General features: G+C 40.9%; 1 protein-coding gene across 2 annotated transcripts in view; it reads right to left on the reverse strand.

Annotated features, from left to right (window-relative positions):
- Positions 1–1471: 1471 nt before the first annotated feature.
- The window catches only part of LOC132400471 (BSD domain-containing protein 1-like), a 30946-nt gene continuing 10023 nt past the window's right edge, over positions 1472–22394 (reverse strand). The window contains exons 6-12 of one of the 2 annotated variants that reach the window (XR_009514262.1): positions 18136–18242; positions 17275–17343; positions 14187–14265; positions 12706–13191; positions 6835–6938; positions 6604–6747; positions 1472–1568 (exon numbers count right to left, since the gene is read on the reverse strand). Coding sequence is in view for 1 of the 2 variants with exons in the window: in XM_059981459.1 (XP_059837442.1) it covers positions 6703–6747; positions 6835–6938; positions 12706–13191; positions 14187–14265; positions 17275–17343; positions 18136–18242 (890 nt within the window). In the remaining variant the exon portion in view is untranslated. Of the gene's footprint in view, positions 1569–6103; positions 6748–6834; positions 6939–12705; positions 13192–14186; positions 14266–17274; positions 17344–18135; positions 18243–22394 lie in introns of those variants that run through there. The other variant, XM_059981459.1, reaches the window with a different exon arrangement.

The following is a 22394-nucleotide window of genomic DNA, read 5'->3' on the forward strand; positions in this document are numbered from 1 at the left end:
TCACCTCTCATCCCTCATCGGTCCAAAGAGAAAAGGCCAAGTTCACTCAATCTGTTTTCATAAGGCATGCTCCCCAATCCAAGCAACATCCCTGTAAGTCTCCTCTGCACCCTTTCTATGGCTTCCACATCCTTCCTGTAGTAAGGAGACCAGAACTGAGTACAGTACTCCAAGTGGGGTCTGACCAGGGTCCTATATAGCTGCAACAGAAGTTTGGTAGAACAGAGGGATCTGAGAATACACACCCTCAATTCCTTGAGAGTGGCATTACAGGTAGATAGGATCATAAAGAAAGCTTTTGCCACACTGGCCTCCATAAATCAATGTATTGAGTACAGGAGTTGGGATGATATTTTGAAATTGTTGGTGAGGCTTACTTTGGAGTATTGCCTGCATTTTTGGTCACTTACCTACAGGAACAATGTCAATAAGATTGAAAGAATGCGGAGATAGTTTACAAGGACATTGCCAGGAATTGAGGACCTGAGTTTAGGGAAAGGTTGAAAAGGTCAGGTCTTTATTCCCCAAGACTGAGGGGAATTTTGATAGAGATATACAATATTGTGAGGGGTACAGATAGAGTAAATGGAAGCAGGAATTTTCCACCAAGTTTGGGTGAGACTACAACTAGAGGTTAAGCGTGAAAGGTGAAAAGTTTATGGGGAACACAAGGGGGAACTTCTTCAGTCAGAGGTTGGTGAGAATGTACCAGCACAAGTGGTGTATGTGGATTGCATTTCAATAATCAAGATAAATTAGGAAAGGTATGTGGAGGGGTATGGAGGGTTCAGGTCAATGGGACTAGGCTAATTAACTAGATCAACTAGATGGGCCAAAGGGCCTGTTACTGTGCTGTAGTGTTTCACGACTCTAGGTAGAAAAGTGGATGAACCTGTTTTAGAAGTTCACTAGTTGATTCCAAGGATGGAGGTCAATCATCTATCATGTCACCTCTCATCCTCCTTTACTCCAAGGAGAAAAACCATAAGACATGGGAGCAGAACTGGTGCATTTGACCCATGGAAACTGCTCTCCCATTTCATCACGATCCCTCCCCCTCCCCCATTCTTCTCAACTCCAGCAACTACAGGTCCGGAGCTCTAACTCACTCAACCTCTCCTCATTAGAAATGCTCTCTAACCCAGTAAGCATCCTGGCAAATCTCTTCTGCAGCCTCGCAAAGCTTTCACATCCTTCCTATAATGAGAGGACCAGAAGTGAACACAATACTCCGGGTAAATGGTCAGAAACTGCATGTTCCGCTCTCTGCTGGTCACTGGGGAGAGCGGGATGCTGCCGATCTGCAAGCAGCCCGGAATTCCTCTGGGTATCAAATGAGACCGGTCTAGCGAAATACACAAGAGACTTACCGTCCGTGATGGGGCGAAGGGAGTATCTCAACGCACGCCTCCAAGTCTGAGGCGGAGCCCGGACGCGGCTGCGTGGATCCCGCTTCACCCTGACCTTCCACCGACATCGAACAGTCCCCCGCCTCCGGGAATCTCCGGGACTGCACAACAGTCAGCTCACCTGTCATGTTGTTCGCTTACGAGCTACAGCTGGGATGGCTGGAAAAGAGCAGAGCATTAAACACAGAGAACCCTTACATTCAACACATCCCAATCCAAGGCGAAAAATAACCTGCCATTTATTTTAGCATAATTTTGAAGTACAGTAAATATTTTGAATAGAAACGAGTTATCAGGATCTCCCTTTGTGGATAAAGACTCAGTTCCTTCAACAATTTGATTATAACTTTTCTAAAGCATGGAAAACATTTGTGTTTCGAGTCCTAAACGAGTCATCTAGATTATCTTCAGCGTGTTCCATTGCTCCACCCAACACACACAGCCCAAAATGGTCACTTCTGCTCCGGGAATGGATTTAAACTGCGGGCGTTTGGTGCACGAGCGTTTAACCAGACCGATCCAATCCCAGCCTGGTTCTTTAAACAGCCAGTCCTAAACCTGTAGGCAGTTGTTAAACAATTCTGCAGACAGAAAGGGCTGGGTTTAGGTGAGAAACCTTGCAGATGGATCATGATATTTAGCGGGTAACAAACGCAGGTAGGAATGAAGCGACTGCTTCCCAAGGCACAACAGTTCCAAAAAGAAGGGTAGGGATATTAGTCCTCTACCGCCAGAGAAAATGCTTCACTCGGCTTCCAGTACTGTGAATTTATAAGCACGGGGATTTCTGCAGATGCTGGAAATCCAGTGCAATAGATATGCTCACAAAATGCCGGAGGAACTCAGCAGGTTAGGCAGCATCTATGGAAATGAATAAACGTTTCGGGCCGAGACCAGGAATTTGTGCGTATCACCTCCCGCAAGGTCCTCTCCTCTTTCGCTTTTTCTTATGCTCTACTCTCTTTTCCAGCTCTTTACCTTTCCTATTCACCTGGCTTCACCTATCACACTCTAGCTATCCTCCTTCCCCTCCCACCCCACATCCGTTTATTCCGGCATCTCTCCGCTTCCTTGGCCGTTCTGAAGAAGGGTCTCGCCCGGAAACGCCGACTGTTTAATCATCTCCATAAGATGCTGCCTGACCTGCTGAGTCCCTCCAGCAGTGTGTGTGTGTTGGTCTGTATTTCCAACATCAGCAAAATCTGTGTTTAAGGTTTGCTGCTCCGTGCGATTGGTTAAATCATTAATGAACGGTTAATTAGAATTATTATTTTAAGATAGTTAGTATTCGTTAATAACCTTTGATTCCATCAAGCACGGAAGTTCAATCAATGAACAACCTGGCAGAAATTCCTGATGAAGGGTCACGGCCCGAATCTTTTAGAGACCCCAGGAGTTAAACAAGCGCGTACACAATGCCTCTCCCCGCCCATTCCCACTTACTAAACTTATTGCTCTGACATCGTTACCATATGAGAGCCCTCTCGGTCAGTGTAGTGCGGGGTCTGGTAGTGAAAAGCCGCGCCGTTACTGCCGATGACAGCAGCTGTCCGCCTTTGGGCTGAAATGTTTCCCGTGGCTTCTGTGTCACAAAGACGCTCTGTTGTTGCGTTAGCGCCGGCTCCCGGGACAGCTGCCCCTTACACAGGAACTGCCCAGGAGACGGACGGGATCTGTTCACAGTCGGTGGCGTGCACGGTCCCCTACTCCAATGGGTGTTAACCGTGTGTGGTGTCCCTGGCCCAGCTAATCCCCCACCCGGCCGGCATTGCTCACTGGACCCCAGACCCTGTCACCCTATTGGGAGCCGGCCCCTCTCAACCTAAACTCTCTCGGGTGAAGGTGTTTCCTGTGCGGGCTGCTTCTGTATACTGTACATCCCACTTCCTCGCCTACTAACCAGACGCACCACGGTGGCCTATTCTGCCATCCGGAAACATGGGTCTACCATGGAGGTCTCTCGCCGCGGATTCCCGCGGCTGCCTGTAAGGAATTTACACGTTCTCCCCGTGACCTCGTGGGTTTCCCTAGGGTGCTCGGGTTTCCCTAGGGTGCTCCGGTTTCCTTCCACAATCCAAAGATGTAGCAGTTGGTCATTGTAAATTGTCCCATGATTAGGCTAGTATTAATTCAGAGGATGGGTGGGCAATGCGACACCAAGGAACTATTCCGCGCTGTAAATAAAGTTATCTTTCTTTACATTGGAGAGCTGGGGTAAGTCACTCATCACATTTCTTCCCATTTTTGATGTTTGAGCAACTGAACCTCTTGACCATGTCTCCATGCTTTTTTGTGTGGTATCCAGTTGCTGCCACAGTATTGGCTGATTAGAAAATTGTATTTGCAAGCAGGTAGACAGGTGTGCCTAATAAATTGGCCTCTGAATGTATTTCTTGAAGTCAGCTTACGTGCACAGAGCAGTGAGGCCTCAGGATTCCGTTCCTGAGAACGGGCCATAACCCGATCTCTTTACAAGTCAGAAATAATGTAACTAAATCTATGTGTAGCAGAGGATCACCGAAACTGTTGCGACTGGGGAGTGAGCTGGCACAGGAATAGCGATCACCTACCGATCTCACTGACTCAGTGATTGAGCGAGGCTTCATCTATCTTCTCCTTCACTTGGTCTCACCTATCACCTGCTAGTTTCTGCTCTACCCTACCCCTCCATCTTCTTCCCCCTTCCTTTCAAGTCCTGATGAAAGGTCTCCACCAAAAACATCGACTGTTGTCTCTTCTCCGTCAATGCTGGCTGTCTTGTTGAGTTCCTCCAGCATTTTGAGTGTGCTGCACACAGCAGTCCTCCAGCCTTGTCGTGGTTTGGTGGAGGCTTGCGTGTCTCAGTGACCCAGGGAATTATACTGGCTGGGCCTGGCTTTGGCTCTTTGTAGGGTTACCCATGCCAAACAGGTCAAAGGTTAGAGGAAAGGGGAAGAAATGTGATCTAAGTGACTTTGACAGTGGAATGATTGTTGGTGCCAGATGGGGTGGTTTGACAATCTCAGAAACTGCTGACCCCCCTGGGATTTTAACACACAGCAGAACAGAGACCGGTGTGAAAAACAGAAACACATCCGGTAAGTGGCACTGCTGTGGGTGAAAACACTTTGTTAATGAGAAAGGAGGATGGCCAGACCGGTTTAAGCTGACAGGAAAGTGACGGTAACTCAAATAACCACGCTTTACACAGTGGTGTACAGAAGAACATCTCTAAATGCACAACACATCAAACGTTGAAGTGGATGGGCTACAGCAGCAGTTGACCACACCGGGATCCACTCCTGTACTTACTGCAATAAAGTGGCCACCGAGTCCAGAATACAAATATATCACTGACCACCTTTCCAGTGGAAGGCTTCCAAAACCAGGATGTTTCCCTAGATCAGGGGTCCCCACACTGGGGTCCACAGACACCTCACTTAATGGTAGGGGTCCATGGCATAAAAAAGGTTGGGAACCCCTGCTCTAGAGGAAAGCATATGATCCAGACAGAGCATCTGGCCGAGTACTGAAAACCAATTGGCTGGTGTATTCACGGACATCTTCAACCTCTCGCTCCAGCAGTGTGTGGTACCCACTTGCTTCAAACATGCTTCAATCATACTGATACCCAAGAAGAGCATGGTAACCTCTCTAAATTACTCTCACCCAATGGCACTTACATCCACAGTGATGAAATGTTTTGAGAGGCTGGTATTGAAGCATATCTGCTCCTGCCTGAGTGACGACTTGCATCTGCTCCAATTCACCTATCAAAGCAAGCGGTCTACAGCAGATGCTATCTTGTTGGCTCTTTATATAACCACGGAACATCTGGGCAGCAAAGATGCATACATCAGCATGCTCTTTATTGATTACAGCTCAGCATTTAACACCATCATCCCCTCAAAACTAATCAGAAAACTCCAAGCAACACACACAAAATGCTGGTGGAACGCAGCAAGCCAGGCCAGGAAGAAATACAGTCGACGTAGATGCTGCCTGGCCTGCTGCGTTCCACCAGCATTTTGTGTGTGTTGCTTGAATTTCCAGCATCTGCAGACTTCCTCGTGTTTGAGTTTTTATGAGTTCCTCAACACCCCCTTGTGCAACTGGATCCTGGATTTCCTCACTTGTAGACCCAGTCAGTCTGGATTAGCAAAAACATCTCCACAATCTCCATCTGCAGGATGTGTATTTAGCCCCCTCTCTACTCACTCTACACCTCTGACTGTGTGGCTAAGTACAGTTCCAACACCATGTACAAGTTTGCTGCTGATACCGCTGTTGTGGGCTGAATTAGCATACAGGAAGGAGGTTGAAAATGTGGTTGAGTGGTGTCCTAACAACAACCTCTTACTCAATGTCAATAAAACCAAGGAAGTATTCTAATTAAGATGCATAAAATAAAGCTCCCCATTCACTTAAATTAAGAACTATTTGCCCTTCTTCAGACCTAGTGCAAACTATGTGGTGAGAGTCTATCACAAGTAGAGGAGATTTAACCCATGTTTTCTCTCACACGTTAAGGCCCATGAGGAGCCCAGTCATCTGCTTGGCATAGACCACTGACACCAATTTTCATGTGCCCATGTTCAAAGTACTGAAGTTGCCATCAGTTACATGATGTGATGGCAGAAGGCTGCTACCTTCACCACAAAAGGTTAGCTAATAAGGTTTAGAACAATATGATGGCTCTCACATATGTACGCACATCAAAGTTATTTTATTTTTATTGAGATACAGCATGGAATTCTGGCCCTCCAAGCCAAGCCACCCAGCACTCCACTGAATTAATGCTAGCCTAGTCATGGGACAATTTGCACCAACCAACCTGTATGTCTTTGGATTGTGGGAGGAAACTGGAGCACCCCAAGGAAAACCATGGGGTGAACATGCAAACTCCATACAGGCAGCAGCGGGAATTGACTGTGCCAGCCCACTTTCAGCATTCCACAATATTATATAATAATCCTGAAAACTTTTAAAAAGGAAGTTCATATTTTTTTCTGCTGATGTATAAAAATAATAACCAAGGCTACCATTTACTTCTATAGATGAAATATAATGCTTTATACACTTCTTACCTCATAAAGCTACACAATAAGAGTGACAATTATTTATAAAAAGTTGTAAACCTGACTACCATGATGCAGAATGCTACACAATAAATTAAAAGTGACAATTATTCATAAAAAGTAGTAAACTTGACTACCATGATGCTGAATGCAGGGAAAGGCAATCGATTGTGTAGGTTACAAATGCGTTTTTTGCAACCAACTCTATAGATTGTAGCAAAAGGAGCCAAAAGATTTCACTTCTGTTCACATACCCAATCTTCCCACTCTTCGATCTCAAGCTGCAAAATAAGGGAAAATAGTTTTAATTGTAGTTTAGTGGCCACCTAATCTATAGACACATAGACATTGCAGAATAAAGCAAGCACCTCTCCCAAGTCTTCAGCTCGGGATAAAGTCATCTGGATTTCTTCTTCAGTCATATCTAGATCAAGGTCTTCATCACAGTTTTCAACAGAGTTTGCAGTACTTTCTGTAAATGAATAAAAAGAAACAAAGACACAATTCACTATCTTATTACAGAGAAAAGCTTCCAATTGTTCTTTAATATTCTAGTTTGTTAAAAGGCCTTTCAAAATACAATGTCATAACCCTCAACAACCATGTAATAGCTTAGTTCTGTAAAAAAGGTCATGCACCTGTTGCAACTTGAACAAAGTCTCACGACCCAATATTACTTGACATTTTTATATGCTAAAGATCAAAGGTAACAGCATGACAATTCTATAATTACAGTGTACCTACAATGCTCCCTTTGAATACCATCTCCTTTGTATCCACACTCCAGACACCCAAAATGAATGTTAATCAGTATTGTCTGGTATACAATCAACTCCAGCACACAGCTCCAGGAAAACTATTGTTCAGGGCTGCGTTTTAAATTCAATCTACAATCCATGTTCATGTTTGATGATTGGTTGCTATATCCCCCAACTCAATAATACACTCTAATACAGCAGAATCATTATGTCATTTCCACTTTTCATGGACCTTGCTGAGAATTTCAAGTACATTACATTTTTGTTCTTTTTTCCAATAGTGCGTGAAATGGCCAATTTCTAACCTGCACACTCCTTTATATATGGGCTCATTGAGGAAGTCATATAGCAACATGGACTTGCTTGAAAATAATTTTTGCTCATTATCCACCCTAACCTATTTTGAAGATTTTAATAAGATCTCCATTTACTTCATGTACTGTAAGCACATTGACCTCTTAAATCAAATATCTCCACCTCTCACCCCTAACACTGAAAACAATTACAATATAGTTATATTTCCTCTTTATCATCCCACACATACGAGTATGAAGTAATATGATTAAAGTCGTTACCATCCATTACTATAAAACTGCTATGATTCTTCCAGTTCTTGATCAACCACTGTGAGAACTGTGTTGTTATCAGCTTTTCTAGCACCTTACCAGGCAATGAAGAACACACATGTATACACAGTACTTGTAACAATCTGTTGAAAGAACTCCGCACTGAGTTGCCTGCTTATCTACCAAAACTTAGTGCCACTGGTATCAGGTTTAAGACACATGTCCAGACATCCGATAAATATTACTTTCTGATTTTTGATAATTGTTTGTTGTGAAAAGTAAAAAGTTTTATTTAAAGTGCATATTGTTCTGTACTGGCTAGCTACTAAGCCCTGCGGAACCGTTTCTACTGACAGGATGAGGAACAAAGTTGGGTTACTGGTGCCATAAGACCATTTGCTTAGGGCGAAATCCTGGATGAGCTGTGTTTGCCAGCTCATCTAGCTGAAGGAAAACCCTCGCTGCCTTGTGGTTATGCCCACTCATGAAGAAGGCTTCAGGAGTAAACCAGAGCTAGAGTCCCTAGGGGAGGCCTAGGTTGAGCTCAATGCTGACTGCCAAAACCTGCGATGCTGCTGGTGGCAAACTGTATCGGTCTCTGAGTTCATCAGAGGGGGAGCCTGCTACATGGGAGACAGCTTTCTACCCTGTACTGCCCACGCTTGCTTCTCTGGACAGCTAAGATGCAGTTTCCATGGTTGACCCTGACCGTCAGAAGCCTCAAAAAATGTATTATTTTAAAGTTGTTATTACACTTTTCAGATTATTTCTAATGTCTGATAGGTTTTATTTCTGAAATCTGAGCTTTTGACAATGTCAATATGAGTACCTGAGTTTAGAATTCCTCAGGACTGCTCAGTATAAATTTCAAAGATTTAATGATAAGCTTTAAGTTTACATCTAAAAGTCAGAACATACAGTGGAATGAGTCATTTACATCAATGACCAAGACAGTCTAAGGATGTGCTGGCACAACCCACAAGTGCTGCCCGCTTCTAGCATCAACTTAGCATACCTACAATTTACTAACTTGTATGTCTTTGGATTGTGGGAGGAAACTGGAGTAACTGTAGGAAACCCACATGGTCACGGGGAGAATGTACAAACTCCTTAGTGACTGGAATGGAACCCGGATCGGTGATCACTAGCACTGCAAAATGTTACACTAACCGCTATGTTACTGTACCACCTAACTCAAGCAAATTATCCATTTTTCTCTATTTTAACTGCACAAGATCAAAGCAGATTCAAGTTTTCTGTCACTTCTAAAAGAAATGTATTTTAAGAAGTGAAAAACTATGTATAAGGGGACTACCATTATTAAACTCCAGGTGCATCATTTCAAACTTTTTACAGAATAACATTATTTTACATTTTGATTTAAAAACATTGGTCATTTTTTTTGGACCAATGTTTTAATCTTTTATCTTTTCCTCTTAAACTGCACCCTTTCAACCATCTGGTAATTGATCAGGTTTAAGGTAAGTTGTTTTTTCTATAAAGAATAGTCAAACGCAGGATTTCAGGTAGAGTTAAAAATGTTTATGAGGCCAACTTCTCATGACCTCTCGCACCATCTCAATTTAATCATTTCATTTTATTATGTACACATAAACACAGACATAACATTTTAACAAAATTTTCTTAACAGTGATCAGTAATACATGGGAATGTCCTGGCCTTTAGCGTGTATCTAAACTGAAATATGTTATAAAACTCATGTCATTGTCAGAGGCTGGTCTACATTGCAATTTGTTTTTTTTTTAAAGCAGAATTTCAACTGTCCTCTGGCAATTTTACCCCAGTCATACACAACTATGCAAAGGCATCATTGTGCCGGAGCAGCAGCGCCACCTAGGAGAAACATGAACTGGAAGACAGCATTGGAGGAATGAAAGGCAGGGATAAAAACCAATACATTATCCAAGACTGAAATAATCATCAGAACTAAAGTCATGAGCTGAAATAGAAACTCAGTAGTCACAACCATAATCAGTAAAGCTCCCATGAAAATCACAGAGATATCAGCCAACAAGTTACCCACAGTTTTCTGGACTATACCTTGTCCCATCCCATCTCCTGTAAAAATACGATTCCGTTTTCTCAGTTTCTTTGCCTCTGCCACATCTTTCCCAGGATGCAACTTTTCATTCCACCCCACCAGCCTCCGCATCCAACACATCATCCTCCACAACTGAATCTTTATGAAAGCATTAGTGTGTTAACGGATTTGATATATTAGGGACAAAGAGAAATGTAAGGTGTCTTTATGCTTTGGTTATAACACTAACGATGAGTCTGGACTTTTGGACTGATCAGACACCCAGAAGCAAACAGGGAATATTTGATATGTGCTGGCTTGAGGTCAGTATAATTGAGCCAAGAATGAAAATGTACACATTAAAACATAGAACACAGAACTGTATGGTACAAGGGTTAACGTATAATGTGCCAAACTAACAAAACTATTAATGCCATGCCCCCTAATCACCCCAGCCTACACAATGCCCATACACCTCCATTTCATGCTCCCTCTGGCATGCTTCTATTTGGTTTGCCTCCACTACCACTCCAGGCAACACATTCTAGGCAGTGTGAGAAAACGACGACGCCTATGCACTTACCACCCCCCCACCCCCACCTGCCCAAATTCATGTCCTCTGGTGTGTGAGATGGAATTGAATCTAAAATGAACACAGAATGCACGCCTGGTTACAGGAAAGTGTCAGTACAGCTGTGCTATACACAAAACCAACACTCGATATAGAAATGGAAGTACAAAGGTAGGAAAAACAGAATGAAAGGTTTAGGTGGGAAAACTGCGTGCAGGGTCAGCCAATGCTGAAAAGAAACTATTGTTACAGGTTCTCATGCAAGTTGTCTTCCAGCATTGCTGCTCTTCACCCCCATAACCATCCATCATTGTATTTCAAACAAGAGAAAATCTGCAGATGCTGGAAATCCAAGCAACACACACAAAATGCTGAAGGAATTCAGCAGGCCAGGCCATGGAAAAGAGTAAACGGTCAACATTTCAGGCCAAGACCCTTCAGGAGGACTGAAGGGAAAAAGATGAGGAATAGAGTTAAAAGCTGCAGGGAGGAGAAGGGAAACACAAGGTGATAGGTGAAACTGGGAGGGGGAGGATTGAAGTAAAGAGCCGGGAAGTTGATTGGTGACAGAGCTACAGGGCTGGAGAAGGGGAAATCTGATTGGAGAGGAGAGAAGGCCATGGAAGAAAGAAGAGGGAGGCAATGGGCAGGCAAGGAGATAAGGTGAGAGAGGGAAAGGGGGATGGGGAATGGTGAAGGTAGGGTGGGGACATTACTAGATGTTCATGCAATCAGGTTGGAGGCTACCCAAATGGAATATAAGTTGTTGGAATATAAGTGTGGCCTTATCACAACCATAGAGGAGGCCATGGATAAACATATTGGAGTACTTCCACAGGATGTTCATAATGGAAAGTTGGCGATAGTAATGTCATAATACATATGTCGAGGGTAGATTGTCAAACACTTTCTGAAAGGAAGTTATCTGCCTGGCACCTGAAGGGCAAATCCATTGGTCCATGCTAACTGTTACCCAAGCCTTTCTGCTTGCAAACATGGATTGCTTCATTACATGAAGAATTCCAAATGAAACTGGCATTTCACAGAGAAAACAGTTTGCACAGAACCATCCTCTGTCCCCTTGCTCTAAAAACCCGTCATTAATTAATATTTCCTGTCTTCCAATTTATCAGCACTTTTCCTGTAATCTTCGTCCTTTGCCTTTCTTTCCCTCCTCTTGCATGTGCTTAAAATTTGTTCCCACTCTGCATTTTTTCCCAGTTGTGATCAAAGATTGTCAACTTGATGGTTAATACTGCTTCTCTCTTCATGGACACTGCCTGAATGAGTAAGCATTTTCTATTTTTATTTCAGGTTTCCAAAATCTTGGCATTTTCCTTTTGTATAAGTACAGTAAGCAACAGTTTATTATACAGCTAAGGTGCTGCAATAGAAGGACTAAATCATAACTCTGGTATATCTAATAAAAATAAAACTAACAAGTTATGTTATAGAAACTGTACTAGTAAGTGAGGTTCGGATAAGGATTTAAACAACTGATAATCTACTGATGAACTCTGCTTGGCTGTGAGAGGAGGAAGATCGAGCAATGGGCTTGTATACCCCATCCCATAAAAACTCAGTACTACAGAAATACCAACAGGAGCTCCAAAGACCTCATCCCTGGGAGAGGAAGGGCCTTTGAAGATGGGCTCCACTTGGGGACAACTTGAAAGACTGGTCTAGAACCGTAGACTCTGGCGAGCTACAGTCAGCAGTCTAAGCCCCAGTAGGGGTGATAGGCTTGGGTAAGTAACTAAACTACTGATGACCAATCTTAGATTTTAAGAACAAAAATTTTGGCACAGAATTGGAAATAAAACTGCTTTTCTGATTATTCATTGAGCCGAGTCACAGAGCTGTATGAATCAATCCCAGAATTTGACCTGCTGAGAGAAAAATCATTTGGCATTAACTAACCCATTGCTCTTCTGAAACTATGAGTTTGCAACTCAGCTTGTACAAAGCGTGCTGATGTAGGGGGTCATCAGACTTGCTGAGCTCCCCCAGTATTTTGTGAGTGTTGCATACGATATCCAGGATCTGCAGAATGTCTTGCATTTGTGCAAAATGCAGCTTAAATTGGAAAAAGTGCAGTTTAAATCATTCTCCAAGTGCCTGTTGTGACTCACCACCAGGCTATAAGTGTAACCCCAAGTTAGGACCCGTCCCAGATATGACACAATGACAGGTGTCCAGCAAAATAAAACTACAAGAGGAAAAAAGTAAAAACTGTCAGAAAAATCCTGTAGGAAAATAAATATGTTTGAAATGCAGTTTGATATGGTTAAAGAAAATCTCACCTTTTGCTAAAGTTGATTCTTTGACACTATAATCAAATTGTAATTTTAAATATTGGCCAATGTTAGACAGTGAATGCATATTCTCAACGGATCTTAGGTTAGAAGAGGAGAGGGGACACTCAGCAGAGTCTGAAGCAGCCAGATCAGTATATTTGCTCTCAAGCATCTCATTATGAATTCCTTCTTCTTTTGAAGAACTTTTACACCCTTGCGTTCTTTCAATTTTCAGTAACGGTTCTGACATTTTCCTGGCTTCTCCCACAAAGGTTTTGCATTTGATTCTTTCACTGCCTGCAACAGAAAGCTTTGCAAGTTGCTGGGGTTCATGCGATGTGCCTTCTGGTAGACTTGCCATGGTGATGCCTAGACCAGGTTCTAATCTTTCGGAAGTTCCTCTTGGCTTCACGCTGTTGTCTTCAGTTTCTAGATTTCTATAATTTGGTCTACCTTCAACACCAACATTTATACTTGAGGTATCAAATTCATCTAAGCAAAAAAACAAAAGTTAAAGGATCACATTTCTCATTTTTTTCATGGTTTATTGTGGTGTTAATGAACAGTCTTTATGTTAATACCACTAATTTGCCTTTGTTTATATTACCTGAAAGATGCATCAGATGTGTAGAAACACTAATAATCTAATGAGTAATTCTACGGATTTATCTGGTACATTTGGATTAATTAGTGGGAAAGACCATCAGTTCAATCTTGAAAATATCAACAAGCTTGAACAAGCCAACTTTTGTCCTTCATTGACATACATCAAAATATTACAGATACACATATACATTCTACAGACATACGGTGGAGTGCATTCCGACAGGCTGCCTCACTGATTGGTATGGGGGGAGATGGTGGGAGCTACTGCACAAGATTGCAGAAACTGGTAAAATTAGCTCCATCATGGGTACTAGCTGTCATAGCATTCAAAACGTCTTCAATGAGCGATGCCTCAGGAAGGCGGTGTCCCATCATTAAGGGCACCCACCACTCAGGACATGCCCTTTTCTCATTGTTACCATCAGGAAGGAGGTACAGAAGCCTGAAAGCACACACTCAGTGATTCAGGAACAGCTTCTACCCCTCTAACATCTGATTTCTGATGGACATTGAACCTGTGAACACTAACTCACTACTTTTTTTATTTCTGTTTTTGCAATACTTATTTTAACTTAGCTATTTAATATAGATATATACAGTACATTTACTGTAATTCAGTTTTTTTCCTGTATTTATCATGTATTGCATTATTCTGCTGTTGCAAAGTTAACAAATTTCACAACATATGCTGGTGATATTAAGCCTGATTCTGTCATAATGGATTAGATGATAATTATACAACTGAAACTATTGTTTAATTTACCTGTGGATAAATTACCTAGGATTGTGTATAAGTTCTTATTTCTGAATTGTTTTTGTATGAGATGAGATTTAATTTATTCCAGAAACATTTCAAGAGGATTATCAAAAGCGTTCTATACCTTCATCATCCCACTTGAGGTCCTCAGAGTTCACAGTTTGCTCTGCTCTCTCTTTCAGAGCTGTTCTCCTTGCTTCCTCCTAGACAAAGATTAGAACAAGGATTATATCTAAAGAATAGACTGTAATATCATGTCCTTTTAAATACTGCAGAACCCCTTGTTTCAAACTTTATCTTGCCATAACAAAATCTTGTCATAATTTCATCTACACGAAATGTTGTCACTGGAAAACAACATCCATCATCAGGGACCAACACTGCCCAGGAAGCAAGAACATGCTCTCTCCTCACTGCTGCCATCAGGAAGAAAGTACAGGAGCCTTAGGACTCACACCACCAGGTTCAGGAACAGTTATTACCCCTCAGCCATCAGGCTCGTGAACCAAAATGGGTAACTTTACTCAACTTCACATCATCATTGATATGTTCCCATAACCTATGGACTCACTTTAAAGGACTCTTCATCTCATGTTCTTAATATTTATTATTATTTCTTTTTGTATTTATACAATTTGTGTCTTTTCTACACTGGTTGAATTCCCAAGCTGGTGCTGTGTTGCATTGATTCTATTATTATTCTATCATGGATTTATTGAGTATGCCCACAAGAAAATGAATCTTAGGGTTGTATATGGTGACTATATGCATTTTGATAATAAATTTACATTGAGCTTTAATGTATTGTTAAGGACGGGAAGGACAACAGGTAAAGATTTGACTGTAGTACATGACTGCATAAACTACACCTGATCTCAAAAGGAACTGCTCTCCATATCTGAAACACAAGTCGTTCGTTAATGCTTTGAAACACTTCCTCCGATGGCCCTAATTATGAATACTATGATACAACAGGTTTGATCCAATTATTATTTTGTGCACCTCTAATACTATTCTCAATCGCTTTGGGAGAGCTTACTTGGAAGGAAATGGATCAACAACAGAGTCCAAGCTTTAGACCTGATGTGGAATTCTTTGTTACCACAAAAACACCACCGCCCTAGCCTATGTCTCAGTTCTGTTTCAGTAAAATGAAAAAAAGAACTTCAGCTACTTAAGGTTTATTGCTGATGCTTTTGGGTCAAAGAATCCTGTTAAGTGGATCTGTTTTTGTTTGAGTTTTGCCAACAATAGCAAGTTTATTGTCATCTGACTGTACATAGACACAACTAAACGAGACAATGTTCCTCTGGACCACGGGGCACCTACATAACATATATCACACACAGCACATAAAAACAAAATATTACCACAAATAAGTTAATAAATTATAATTCAAAGTGCATGTAGTGCACTGTACAGGTAAACAATAAACAGCTATCTGGCCTAGTAGCTAGCCCTAATGCTCATGTCTCTTCTTCCTGACAGTAGTGGGTCAAAAGAGATTGACGGATGCATGCTAGGGATCCTCAATAACGCAACAGGTCCTTCACCTACAACACTCCCAGTAAGTGTTACCAAAAGTGAGGAGGAAGACTCTGGTGATGTCCTCAGTGGTTTCTATTATCACCTGTAGGGTCTTGCAGTCCAATGCCTTGAAGCTTCTTTACCACACAATACTGCAGCTAGACAGGACTCTCTCAACACTAGTCCTGTATAAAGTTGTTAGAATGGGAATGGGGGGCTTGCACACCTCAATCTTCTCAGAAAACTGTGCTTTCTTGACTATTGTGGATGTGTTGTGGGTTCAGGTTAGATCATCCATTATGTGCTCACCAAGGAACTTTGGGCTCAACCAGCCATTGATATGCAATGGAGAGTGGTTGACCAGTGCCCTCCTGAAGTCCACAATCATCTCTTTTGTCTTTTCTATGGTGAGACTCAGCTCATTGTTCTCACACCATTTGACAAGCCTCTCTATGGGGACCCATCTTTGGTGCTGATGAGGGCAACAATGTGTATAACATTGACAAACTTGTAGTTTGATCTCGGTCTGGCAGTGCAGATATGAATCAGCAGTATGAATATCAGTGTGCTGAGCACACAATCCTGGGGGGCACCAGTGCTCAGCATGGTGGAGCTTGAGATGTTACCGCCAACTTGGAATGACTAGGGTCTTTCCATTGAAAGTCTAAGATCTAGTTCCAGAGAGGGGTGTTGAGTCCCAACAAGGACAGTTTACTCACCAGCCTCTGAGGGAGTGAACTGAAGTTGATGAACAACATCTTGTTGTATGGGATCATCAATGAACCAGTTTGAATGGTAGGCAAGCTGGAGAGGGACCAATGTAGCTAGAAGGTGGGATTTTATATGATCCGTTAGCAGCCACTCAAACCACTTTATGGTTATTGAGGTCAGTGCCACTGGCTGGTAATCATTTAGACCAGTTACCATCATACACTTGGGCACTAGAATAATGGTGGCTGCCTTGAAGTCCGCAGAGAGAGTGGACTGTTGCAAAGAGATATTAAAGATGTCTGTTAAGACCTCTTTTAGCTGGGCTACACCATCCCCCAGCACCTGACTAGTTATGTTGTCCAGGCCTGGATCTTTGTGTGGGTTTACCCTAGGCTGGATCCTCCTCACCCCGGCTATAGCCAGCAGCCAGACAGGATGGGGTGCCCATTACTCAAGGGGAGAGGGGGCTTTCCTCAATGTTGCATCATTCATTGCGTCAAATCATGCACAGAAGGCATTCAGCCTATCAGGAAGGGAGGCATCACTGTCATTGACTTCTAATCTGTTACAGTTTGAGATTTCGCTCACACCTCAAATCCCAATATTTGGACCTATATATCTAGTTACCTTTATTTTTTCTTTTCTGTTGTTTGTTTCCTGATAGTGTTATCCCACTCTTCTTCTTTATTGTAAAGAAAGCTATGATTGAACGGAAGACTTATCAATAGTCAACAGATAACTTTTGGGGTTAAGCTGCCTCTCAATCGGAGTGATCCTCACAGTCATCTTACCCCCTTACTTAGTATCCAGAACTCAGGTGTACAAATGTTAGTTCTTTCATGGCGAATTATACTTACGTTCACCATCTTCCCCCATCCAACTCATGCCACAATATCGTAATGATGCTGAGATTATTTATAATCCTCGAGCTGATAGTGTTTTGCTCAGAAATTTCAGTACACTGTTATGCTCACCTGATGAAGTTGATGTACTCTATAGAAATACCGACACCAGAAGTCATTATGAGCCACTTCACTTGGGACCTGTCATGAAGATATGAAGTATTAAAGCCAGGTAGGAATACACATGTGAACAATAAATACAAAAATGTATATTTTGTATCCATTGATAAAAATATGCTTCTCAAGCATTATATAAAATGGAAGGTTATAAATTCATAAATTGTACTCTGAACTTTGAAGGTTAACCCTGAGTCTTTCAAAATGCATGATTAATAGTTTAATCTTTCAGTCATAGAGTCACTGAAAAAGAAAGCAGAGAAACAGACTTTTCAGCCCATCGAGTTCCTGCTGAACTGTTCAAATTGCCTAATCCCATCGACCTGCACCAGGAACATAGCCCTCCATACTCCTACAATCCATGTACCTATCCTAACTTCTTTTAAACTTTGAAATCAAGCTTGCATGTACCACTTGCATTGGAAGCTTATTCCACATTCTCACCACTGTCTAAGGGAAGAAGCTTCCCTCATGTTCCTCTTAAACTTTTCACCTTTCACCCTTAACCCATGGCCTCTAGTTGTAGTCGCACCCAACCACTGAGTCTATGTAGAAATATTGCTTCTAAAAAGAAGTCAATTGTATTTTTTCAATTTGCAAAAAAAAAATTTGAAGTTGAAGAAGGTATTTCAAAATGAAGCAATTATTTTCTAAAGCTTGTTTAAATAGAATATCATTACTAAGCAGTAAACCAATAAAAAGCTATTTGGGGTAAGGTCAAAAAAGAAACAACATTTGCATTGATAGAACTGTAAGCAACATACTGTAGCTATAACATCTTAAATAATCACAATCACTACTTAAAACAAAGTATACCAATTTTGTGTAAAGATCTCTTATTTCTGTCCTGTCAACCAGGAGTTTCGATATTGTGAACTTCTCACTTTCCAAGTTGAAGCCCGACAGCCAGACATTATATTGTTCTGTGGACACAAAATAATTACACTGAAGGGAAAAAAATAAGACAATTCAAAGAACACTTGAAAATAGGCCATTTTTTAACCTCAAACTCTTATTTATATCAAATATTTCACTGAAGTTTTTTTCACTATTAATCCATGGTGACTTAGTAAAGTGCCCAAACCCCAGGGGTAATTTTCTTGATTGTTCTTTTCAAAGGCTAAATCGTGGTTATTTAGAGAAATGAAGCCTATAATTTCAAGCTGCACACAAAGGATATAAATCAACTGAATGTTTAATGAAGTACATTATACTGTAGTCATGTTGTTGCTAGTTAATGAAAGACACCACAAACAATCTGCTGGAAGAACTCAGCAAGTCAAACACATCTGTGGGAGAAAATATATTTTTCACATTTCAGTTCAAAAGCTTGCTTCAGGACTCATGCAAGGATTTGACCCAAAATGTCAACAATTCCTTTCCTCCCACAAATGCAGCTCAATCCACTGAGTTCTTCCAGCAGATTGTTTGTGCTCCAGATTCCAGCATCTGCAGTGCTTTGTATTTCCAATGGAAGAAAGACATATCGAACCTGTGTAATGAGCTCTTTGAGCCTGTGTGAGGCGATGAAGAGCATTGAGCTCCGAGATTTTTCAAGCACCTGAATTGGTTAAATGTAGTTTATTGAGAGTTAGTAATAGTTTAGAGTTCATCTCGAGGAACTTGTTCTTTGAAATTCAGTCTCCTAGTGATTCCCATTTATGCTTGTCAAGTCTATTTTGGTAGGCTCTGGGATTCCATGTTAGTTGTATTTTTTAAGCAGTTGTCCAATTAGCGCTAAGCGCAGGGTCTTAGTTTTGAGAATGTTACTTCTAGCGTTGCAGCTTGGGAGAGCCACCGACATTCTTTTGGAATTATTATGAATAAACTCCAGTTGACGTCTCTACATCGGGGTCTGTCTTTCTTCCACACTTGAGTTCTGATATTGCTAACACACATGGTGACAACCTGATTCGTCTCTCTCTATCAGAGCAATCTGATAGTCTCACCTTGCAACTCTTTCCTCAAACTGTCAAAGTTTCCCATTGATTCCTGAAGTATCTATTTTATTTCCTTTAGAAAGGAATGAATGAATCTCACTTCACCATCCCTTCAGACAACAAATTCCAAATCAGTACAATCATGAGACCTTAAGACAGAGGGGCAGACTGACTGATTTATTTTCCCTCTCAACCCCATTCTCCTACCTTCTCCCTATAACCTTTGACACCCTTACTAATCAAAAACCTTTCAATCTCTGCTTTAAATATATCCAATGACTTGGCCTCCACAGCCATCTGTGGTAATGAATTTCACAGATTTACCAACCTCTGGCTAAAGAATTTCCACTTCTAAAGGATTGTTCTTCTATTCTGAGTCGGTGGCCTTTTTTTGATCATTGCGTGAAATTATTGTTTACTCATCGCTTTCTGTTCTTTTCCCCAGAACTGTGGTTTTTGCTTTTTAACACCATGGTCAATAAAAATAGATTCTCATCCTTCTCCTGTCTGGACCATTGATAATCTCCTCCTAATCTTCTCCATTTTAAGTAGAGCTTCTCCAGTCTATTCAAAAAAATGAAATTCTCCATCCATGGGACCATCCTACTAAATATTTTTAACATTATTACTCGTGCCTTCACACCATCAAATTACCATAGTAATTCAATTTAAATATAGGGTATACTATGTCTACTGTTTACCTGTGCTGTACACTACATGCATTTTGATTTATATTTTATTAACTTATTTCATAATGATACATATTTCATATTTTATTAACTTATTTTAACTTGTTTTGTGTGCTGAGTGTGATATATGCTTTGTGAGTGCACCATAGTCCAGAGGAATGTTATTTCATTTGGTTGTGTAGATGGACAGTCAGATGACAATAAACTTGAACTTGAAATTATACATTTCTTCTTCTGTACTCCAAGCTATTTGTAAAACCTCAGTACATATATCTTTATAATAGAAATCTTGTCCCCTCAGAACTAATGAATAATCAAGACCTCGGCCTCTACACCTCTTTCTGCAATTGGATCCTCTATTTCCTCATTTAAAGACCCCACTCAGTCGGGGTTGGCAACAACATCTCCTCCACAGTCTCCATCAGCACAGATGTACCACAAGACTGTGTGTTTAGTCCCCTGCTCTACTCACTTTACACTTATGACTGTGTGGCCAAGCACAGCTCCAATACCATATTCAAGTTCTTTGATGACACCACTGTCGTAGGCTGAATCAAATGTGGTGATGAATCAGCATATGGGAGGGAGATTGAAAATCCAGCTGTGTGGTGCCATAACAACAAACTCCTACTCACTGTCAGCAAGAGCAAGAAGCTGATTATTGACTTCAGGTGATGGAAACCCAGAGGTCCATGTACAAGCCCTGATCGCAGCTTTAAGTTCCTCGGTGTTGTTATTTCAGAGAATCTTTCTGGGCTCAGCACGCAAGTGAAATTATGAAGAAAACACAGCAGCGCCTTTATTTCTTTAGGAATTTGTGAAGGTTCAGCATGACATCTAAAACTTCAACAAACTTCCATAGATGTGTGGTGGACAGAGATTCAACTGGCTGCTTCACAACCTAGTATGGAAACACCAATGCCCTTAAATGGAAAATCCTACAAAAAGTCCATCACAGTAAAAGATACCATTGAGCACATCTACATGGAATGGTGTTGTAGGAAAGCAGCATCCATCATCAGGGACCCCCACCACCCAGGTTATCTCACTGTTGCCATCAGGAAGAAGATACAGGAGCCTCAGGACTCACACTATCAGGTTGAGAAACAGTTATTACTGCTCAACTATCAAACTCTTGAAGTAGAGGGAATAACTTCACTGACTCATCACTGAACTGTTCCCACAACCTATGGACTCACATTCAAGAACTCTTCATCTCAATATTTATTGCTTATTTGTTATTATTATTCTTGCTATTGTATTTTTGTTTTTCACAGCTCAAGCATATTATTTTTAATTATTTATTTTGTTTCTCTATTTTATTTTGCATTTGCACAGTTTCTTGTCTTTTGCACATTGGTTGTGTGCACTGTTAGTGCAGACTTTCATTCATTCTAATATGGTTATTGGATTTATTGAGTATGCCCGCAAGAAAATGAATCTCAGGGTTGTATGAGGTGACATATATGTACTTTGATAATATATTTACTTTGAACTTTGAATCTTATCCATTAGCACTTCTCTGCAGTCTGCAGTCTAATTAACATAAGAAATCAAATTCTGAGGCACAGTCATCTTTTCTTCATTATATTATAAGGTAACTAAATTATCTCCTTTTTGTGTAGCTGATCAATTCTAATAAAGAGCGATCACCACTGGATATTGTGATTTATAAAACATAGAATAGTACAGCATATTACAGGCCCTTCAGCCCACAATGTTGTGCCGACCCTCAAACCCTGCCTCCCATATAACCCCCCACCTTAAATTATTCACTCAGATATGTAATGTTTCATTACTGGAGTCATCTGCATGTAATAGTATGTATTAGTGGAAGCTCTTTTTTCTTTTGTTTCCTTACTATTGATGAGATTAAAAAATGATTATATTAATAGCCTAAAAGGGACTACACAATTTTTAAATTACATGCAATAGGTTATTTTGTATTCCTGATTAGGTATCTGCACAACTCATTAATATTCATACCAATTTCTGATGTTTTTATAAAAGCTGCTTCACAACTACAGAAATTCTCTATTTGGATATGTTAATCCTTTTGTATGTATACTATATTTGTACTTGAATAATTTTGGGAGTTTTATTACCCTTGTATTAACTGATTATATATTTATATATGTAACCATTAACAATGTAATCCCAATAATTGTGTAGCAATTGGAAAATTGGAAAAGAAAGAACAACTACAGAAATTCTAAGTTTCCACATTGTCAAAATTAATATTGTTTATGTATACATTGTTTTTTCAAAATAAAATCAAAACAAATCAGGAATAAATAGGAATGCAAAAATTAGATCTTACATTGGATAGTCAGGTGGTAGATTGGAGACATGTCTCCATCAAAGGAGGTGTAAGTCACTCCTTCCCTCTGCTAGCCTGCAGGTCACCCTTGGGCAAAGTGTAGCATCTGCTCAGCCCCTCCTAGCA

The sequence above is a fragment of the Hypanus sabinus genome, chromosome 10 (genome assembly GCF_030144855.1).
Source record: "Hypanus sabinus isolate sHypSab1 chromosome 10, sHypSab1.hap1, whole genome shotgun sequence".
Taxonomy (NCBI): domain Eukaryota; kingdom Metazoa; phylum Chordata; class Chondrichthyes; order Myliobatiformes; family Dasyatidae; genus Hypanus; species Hypanus sabinus.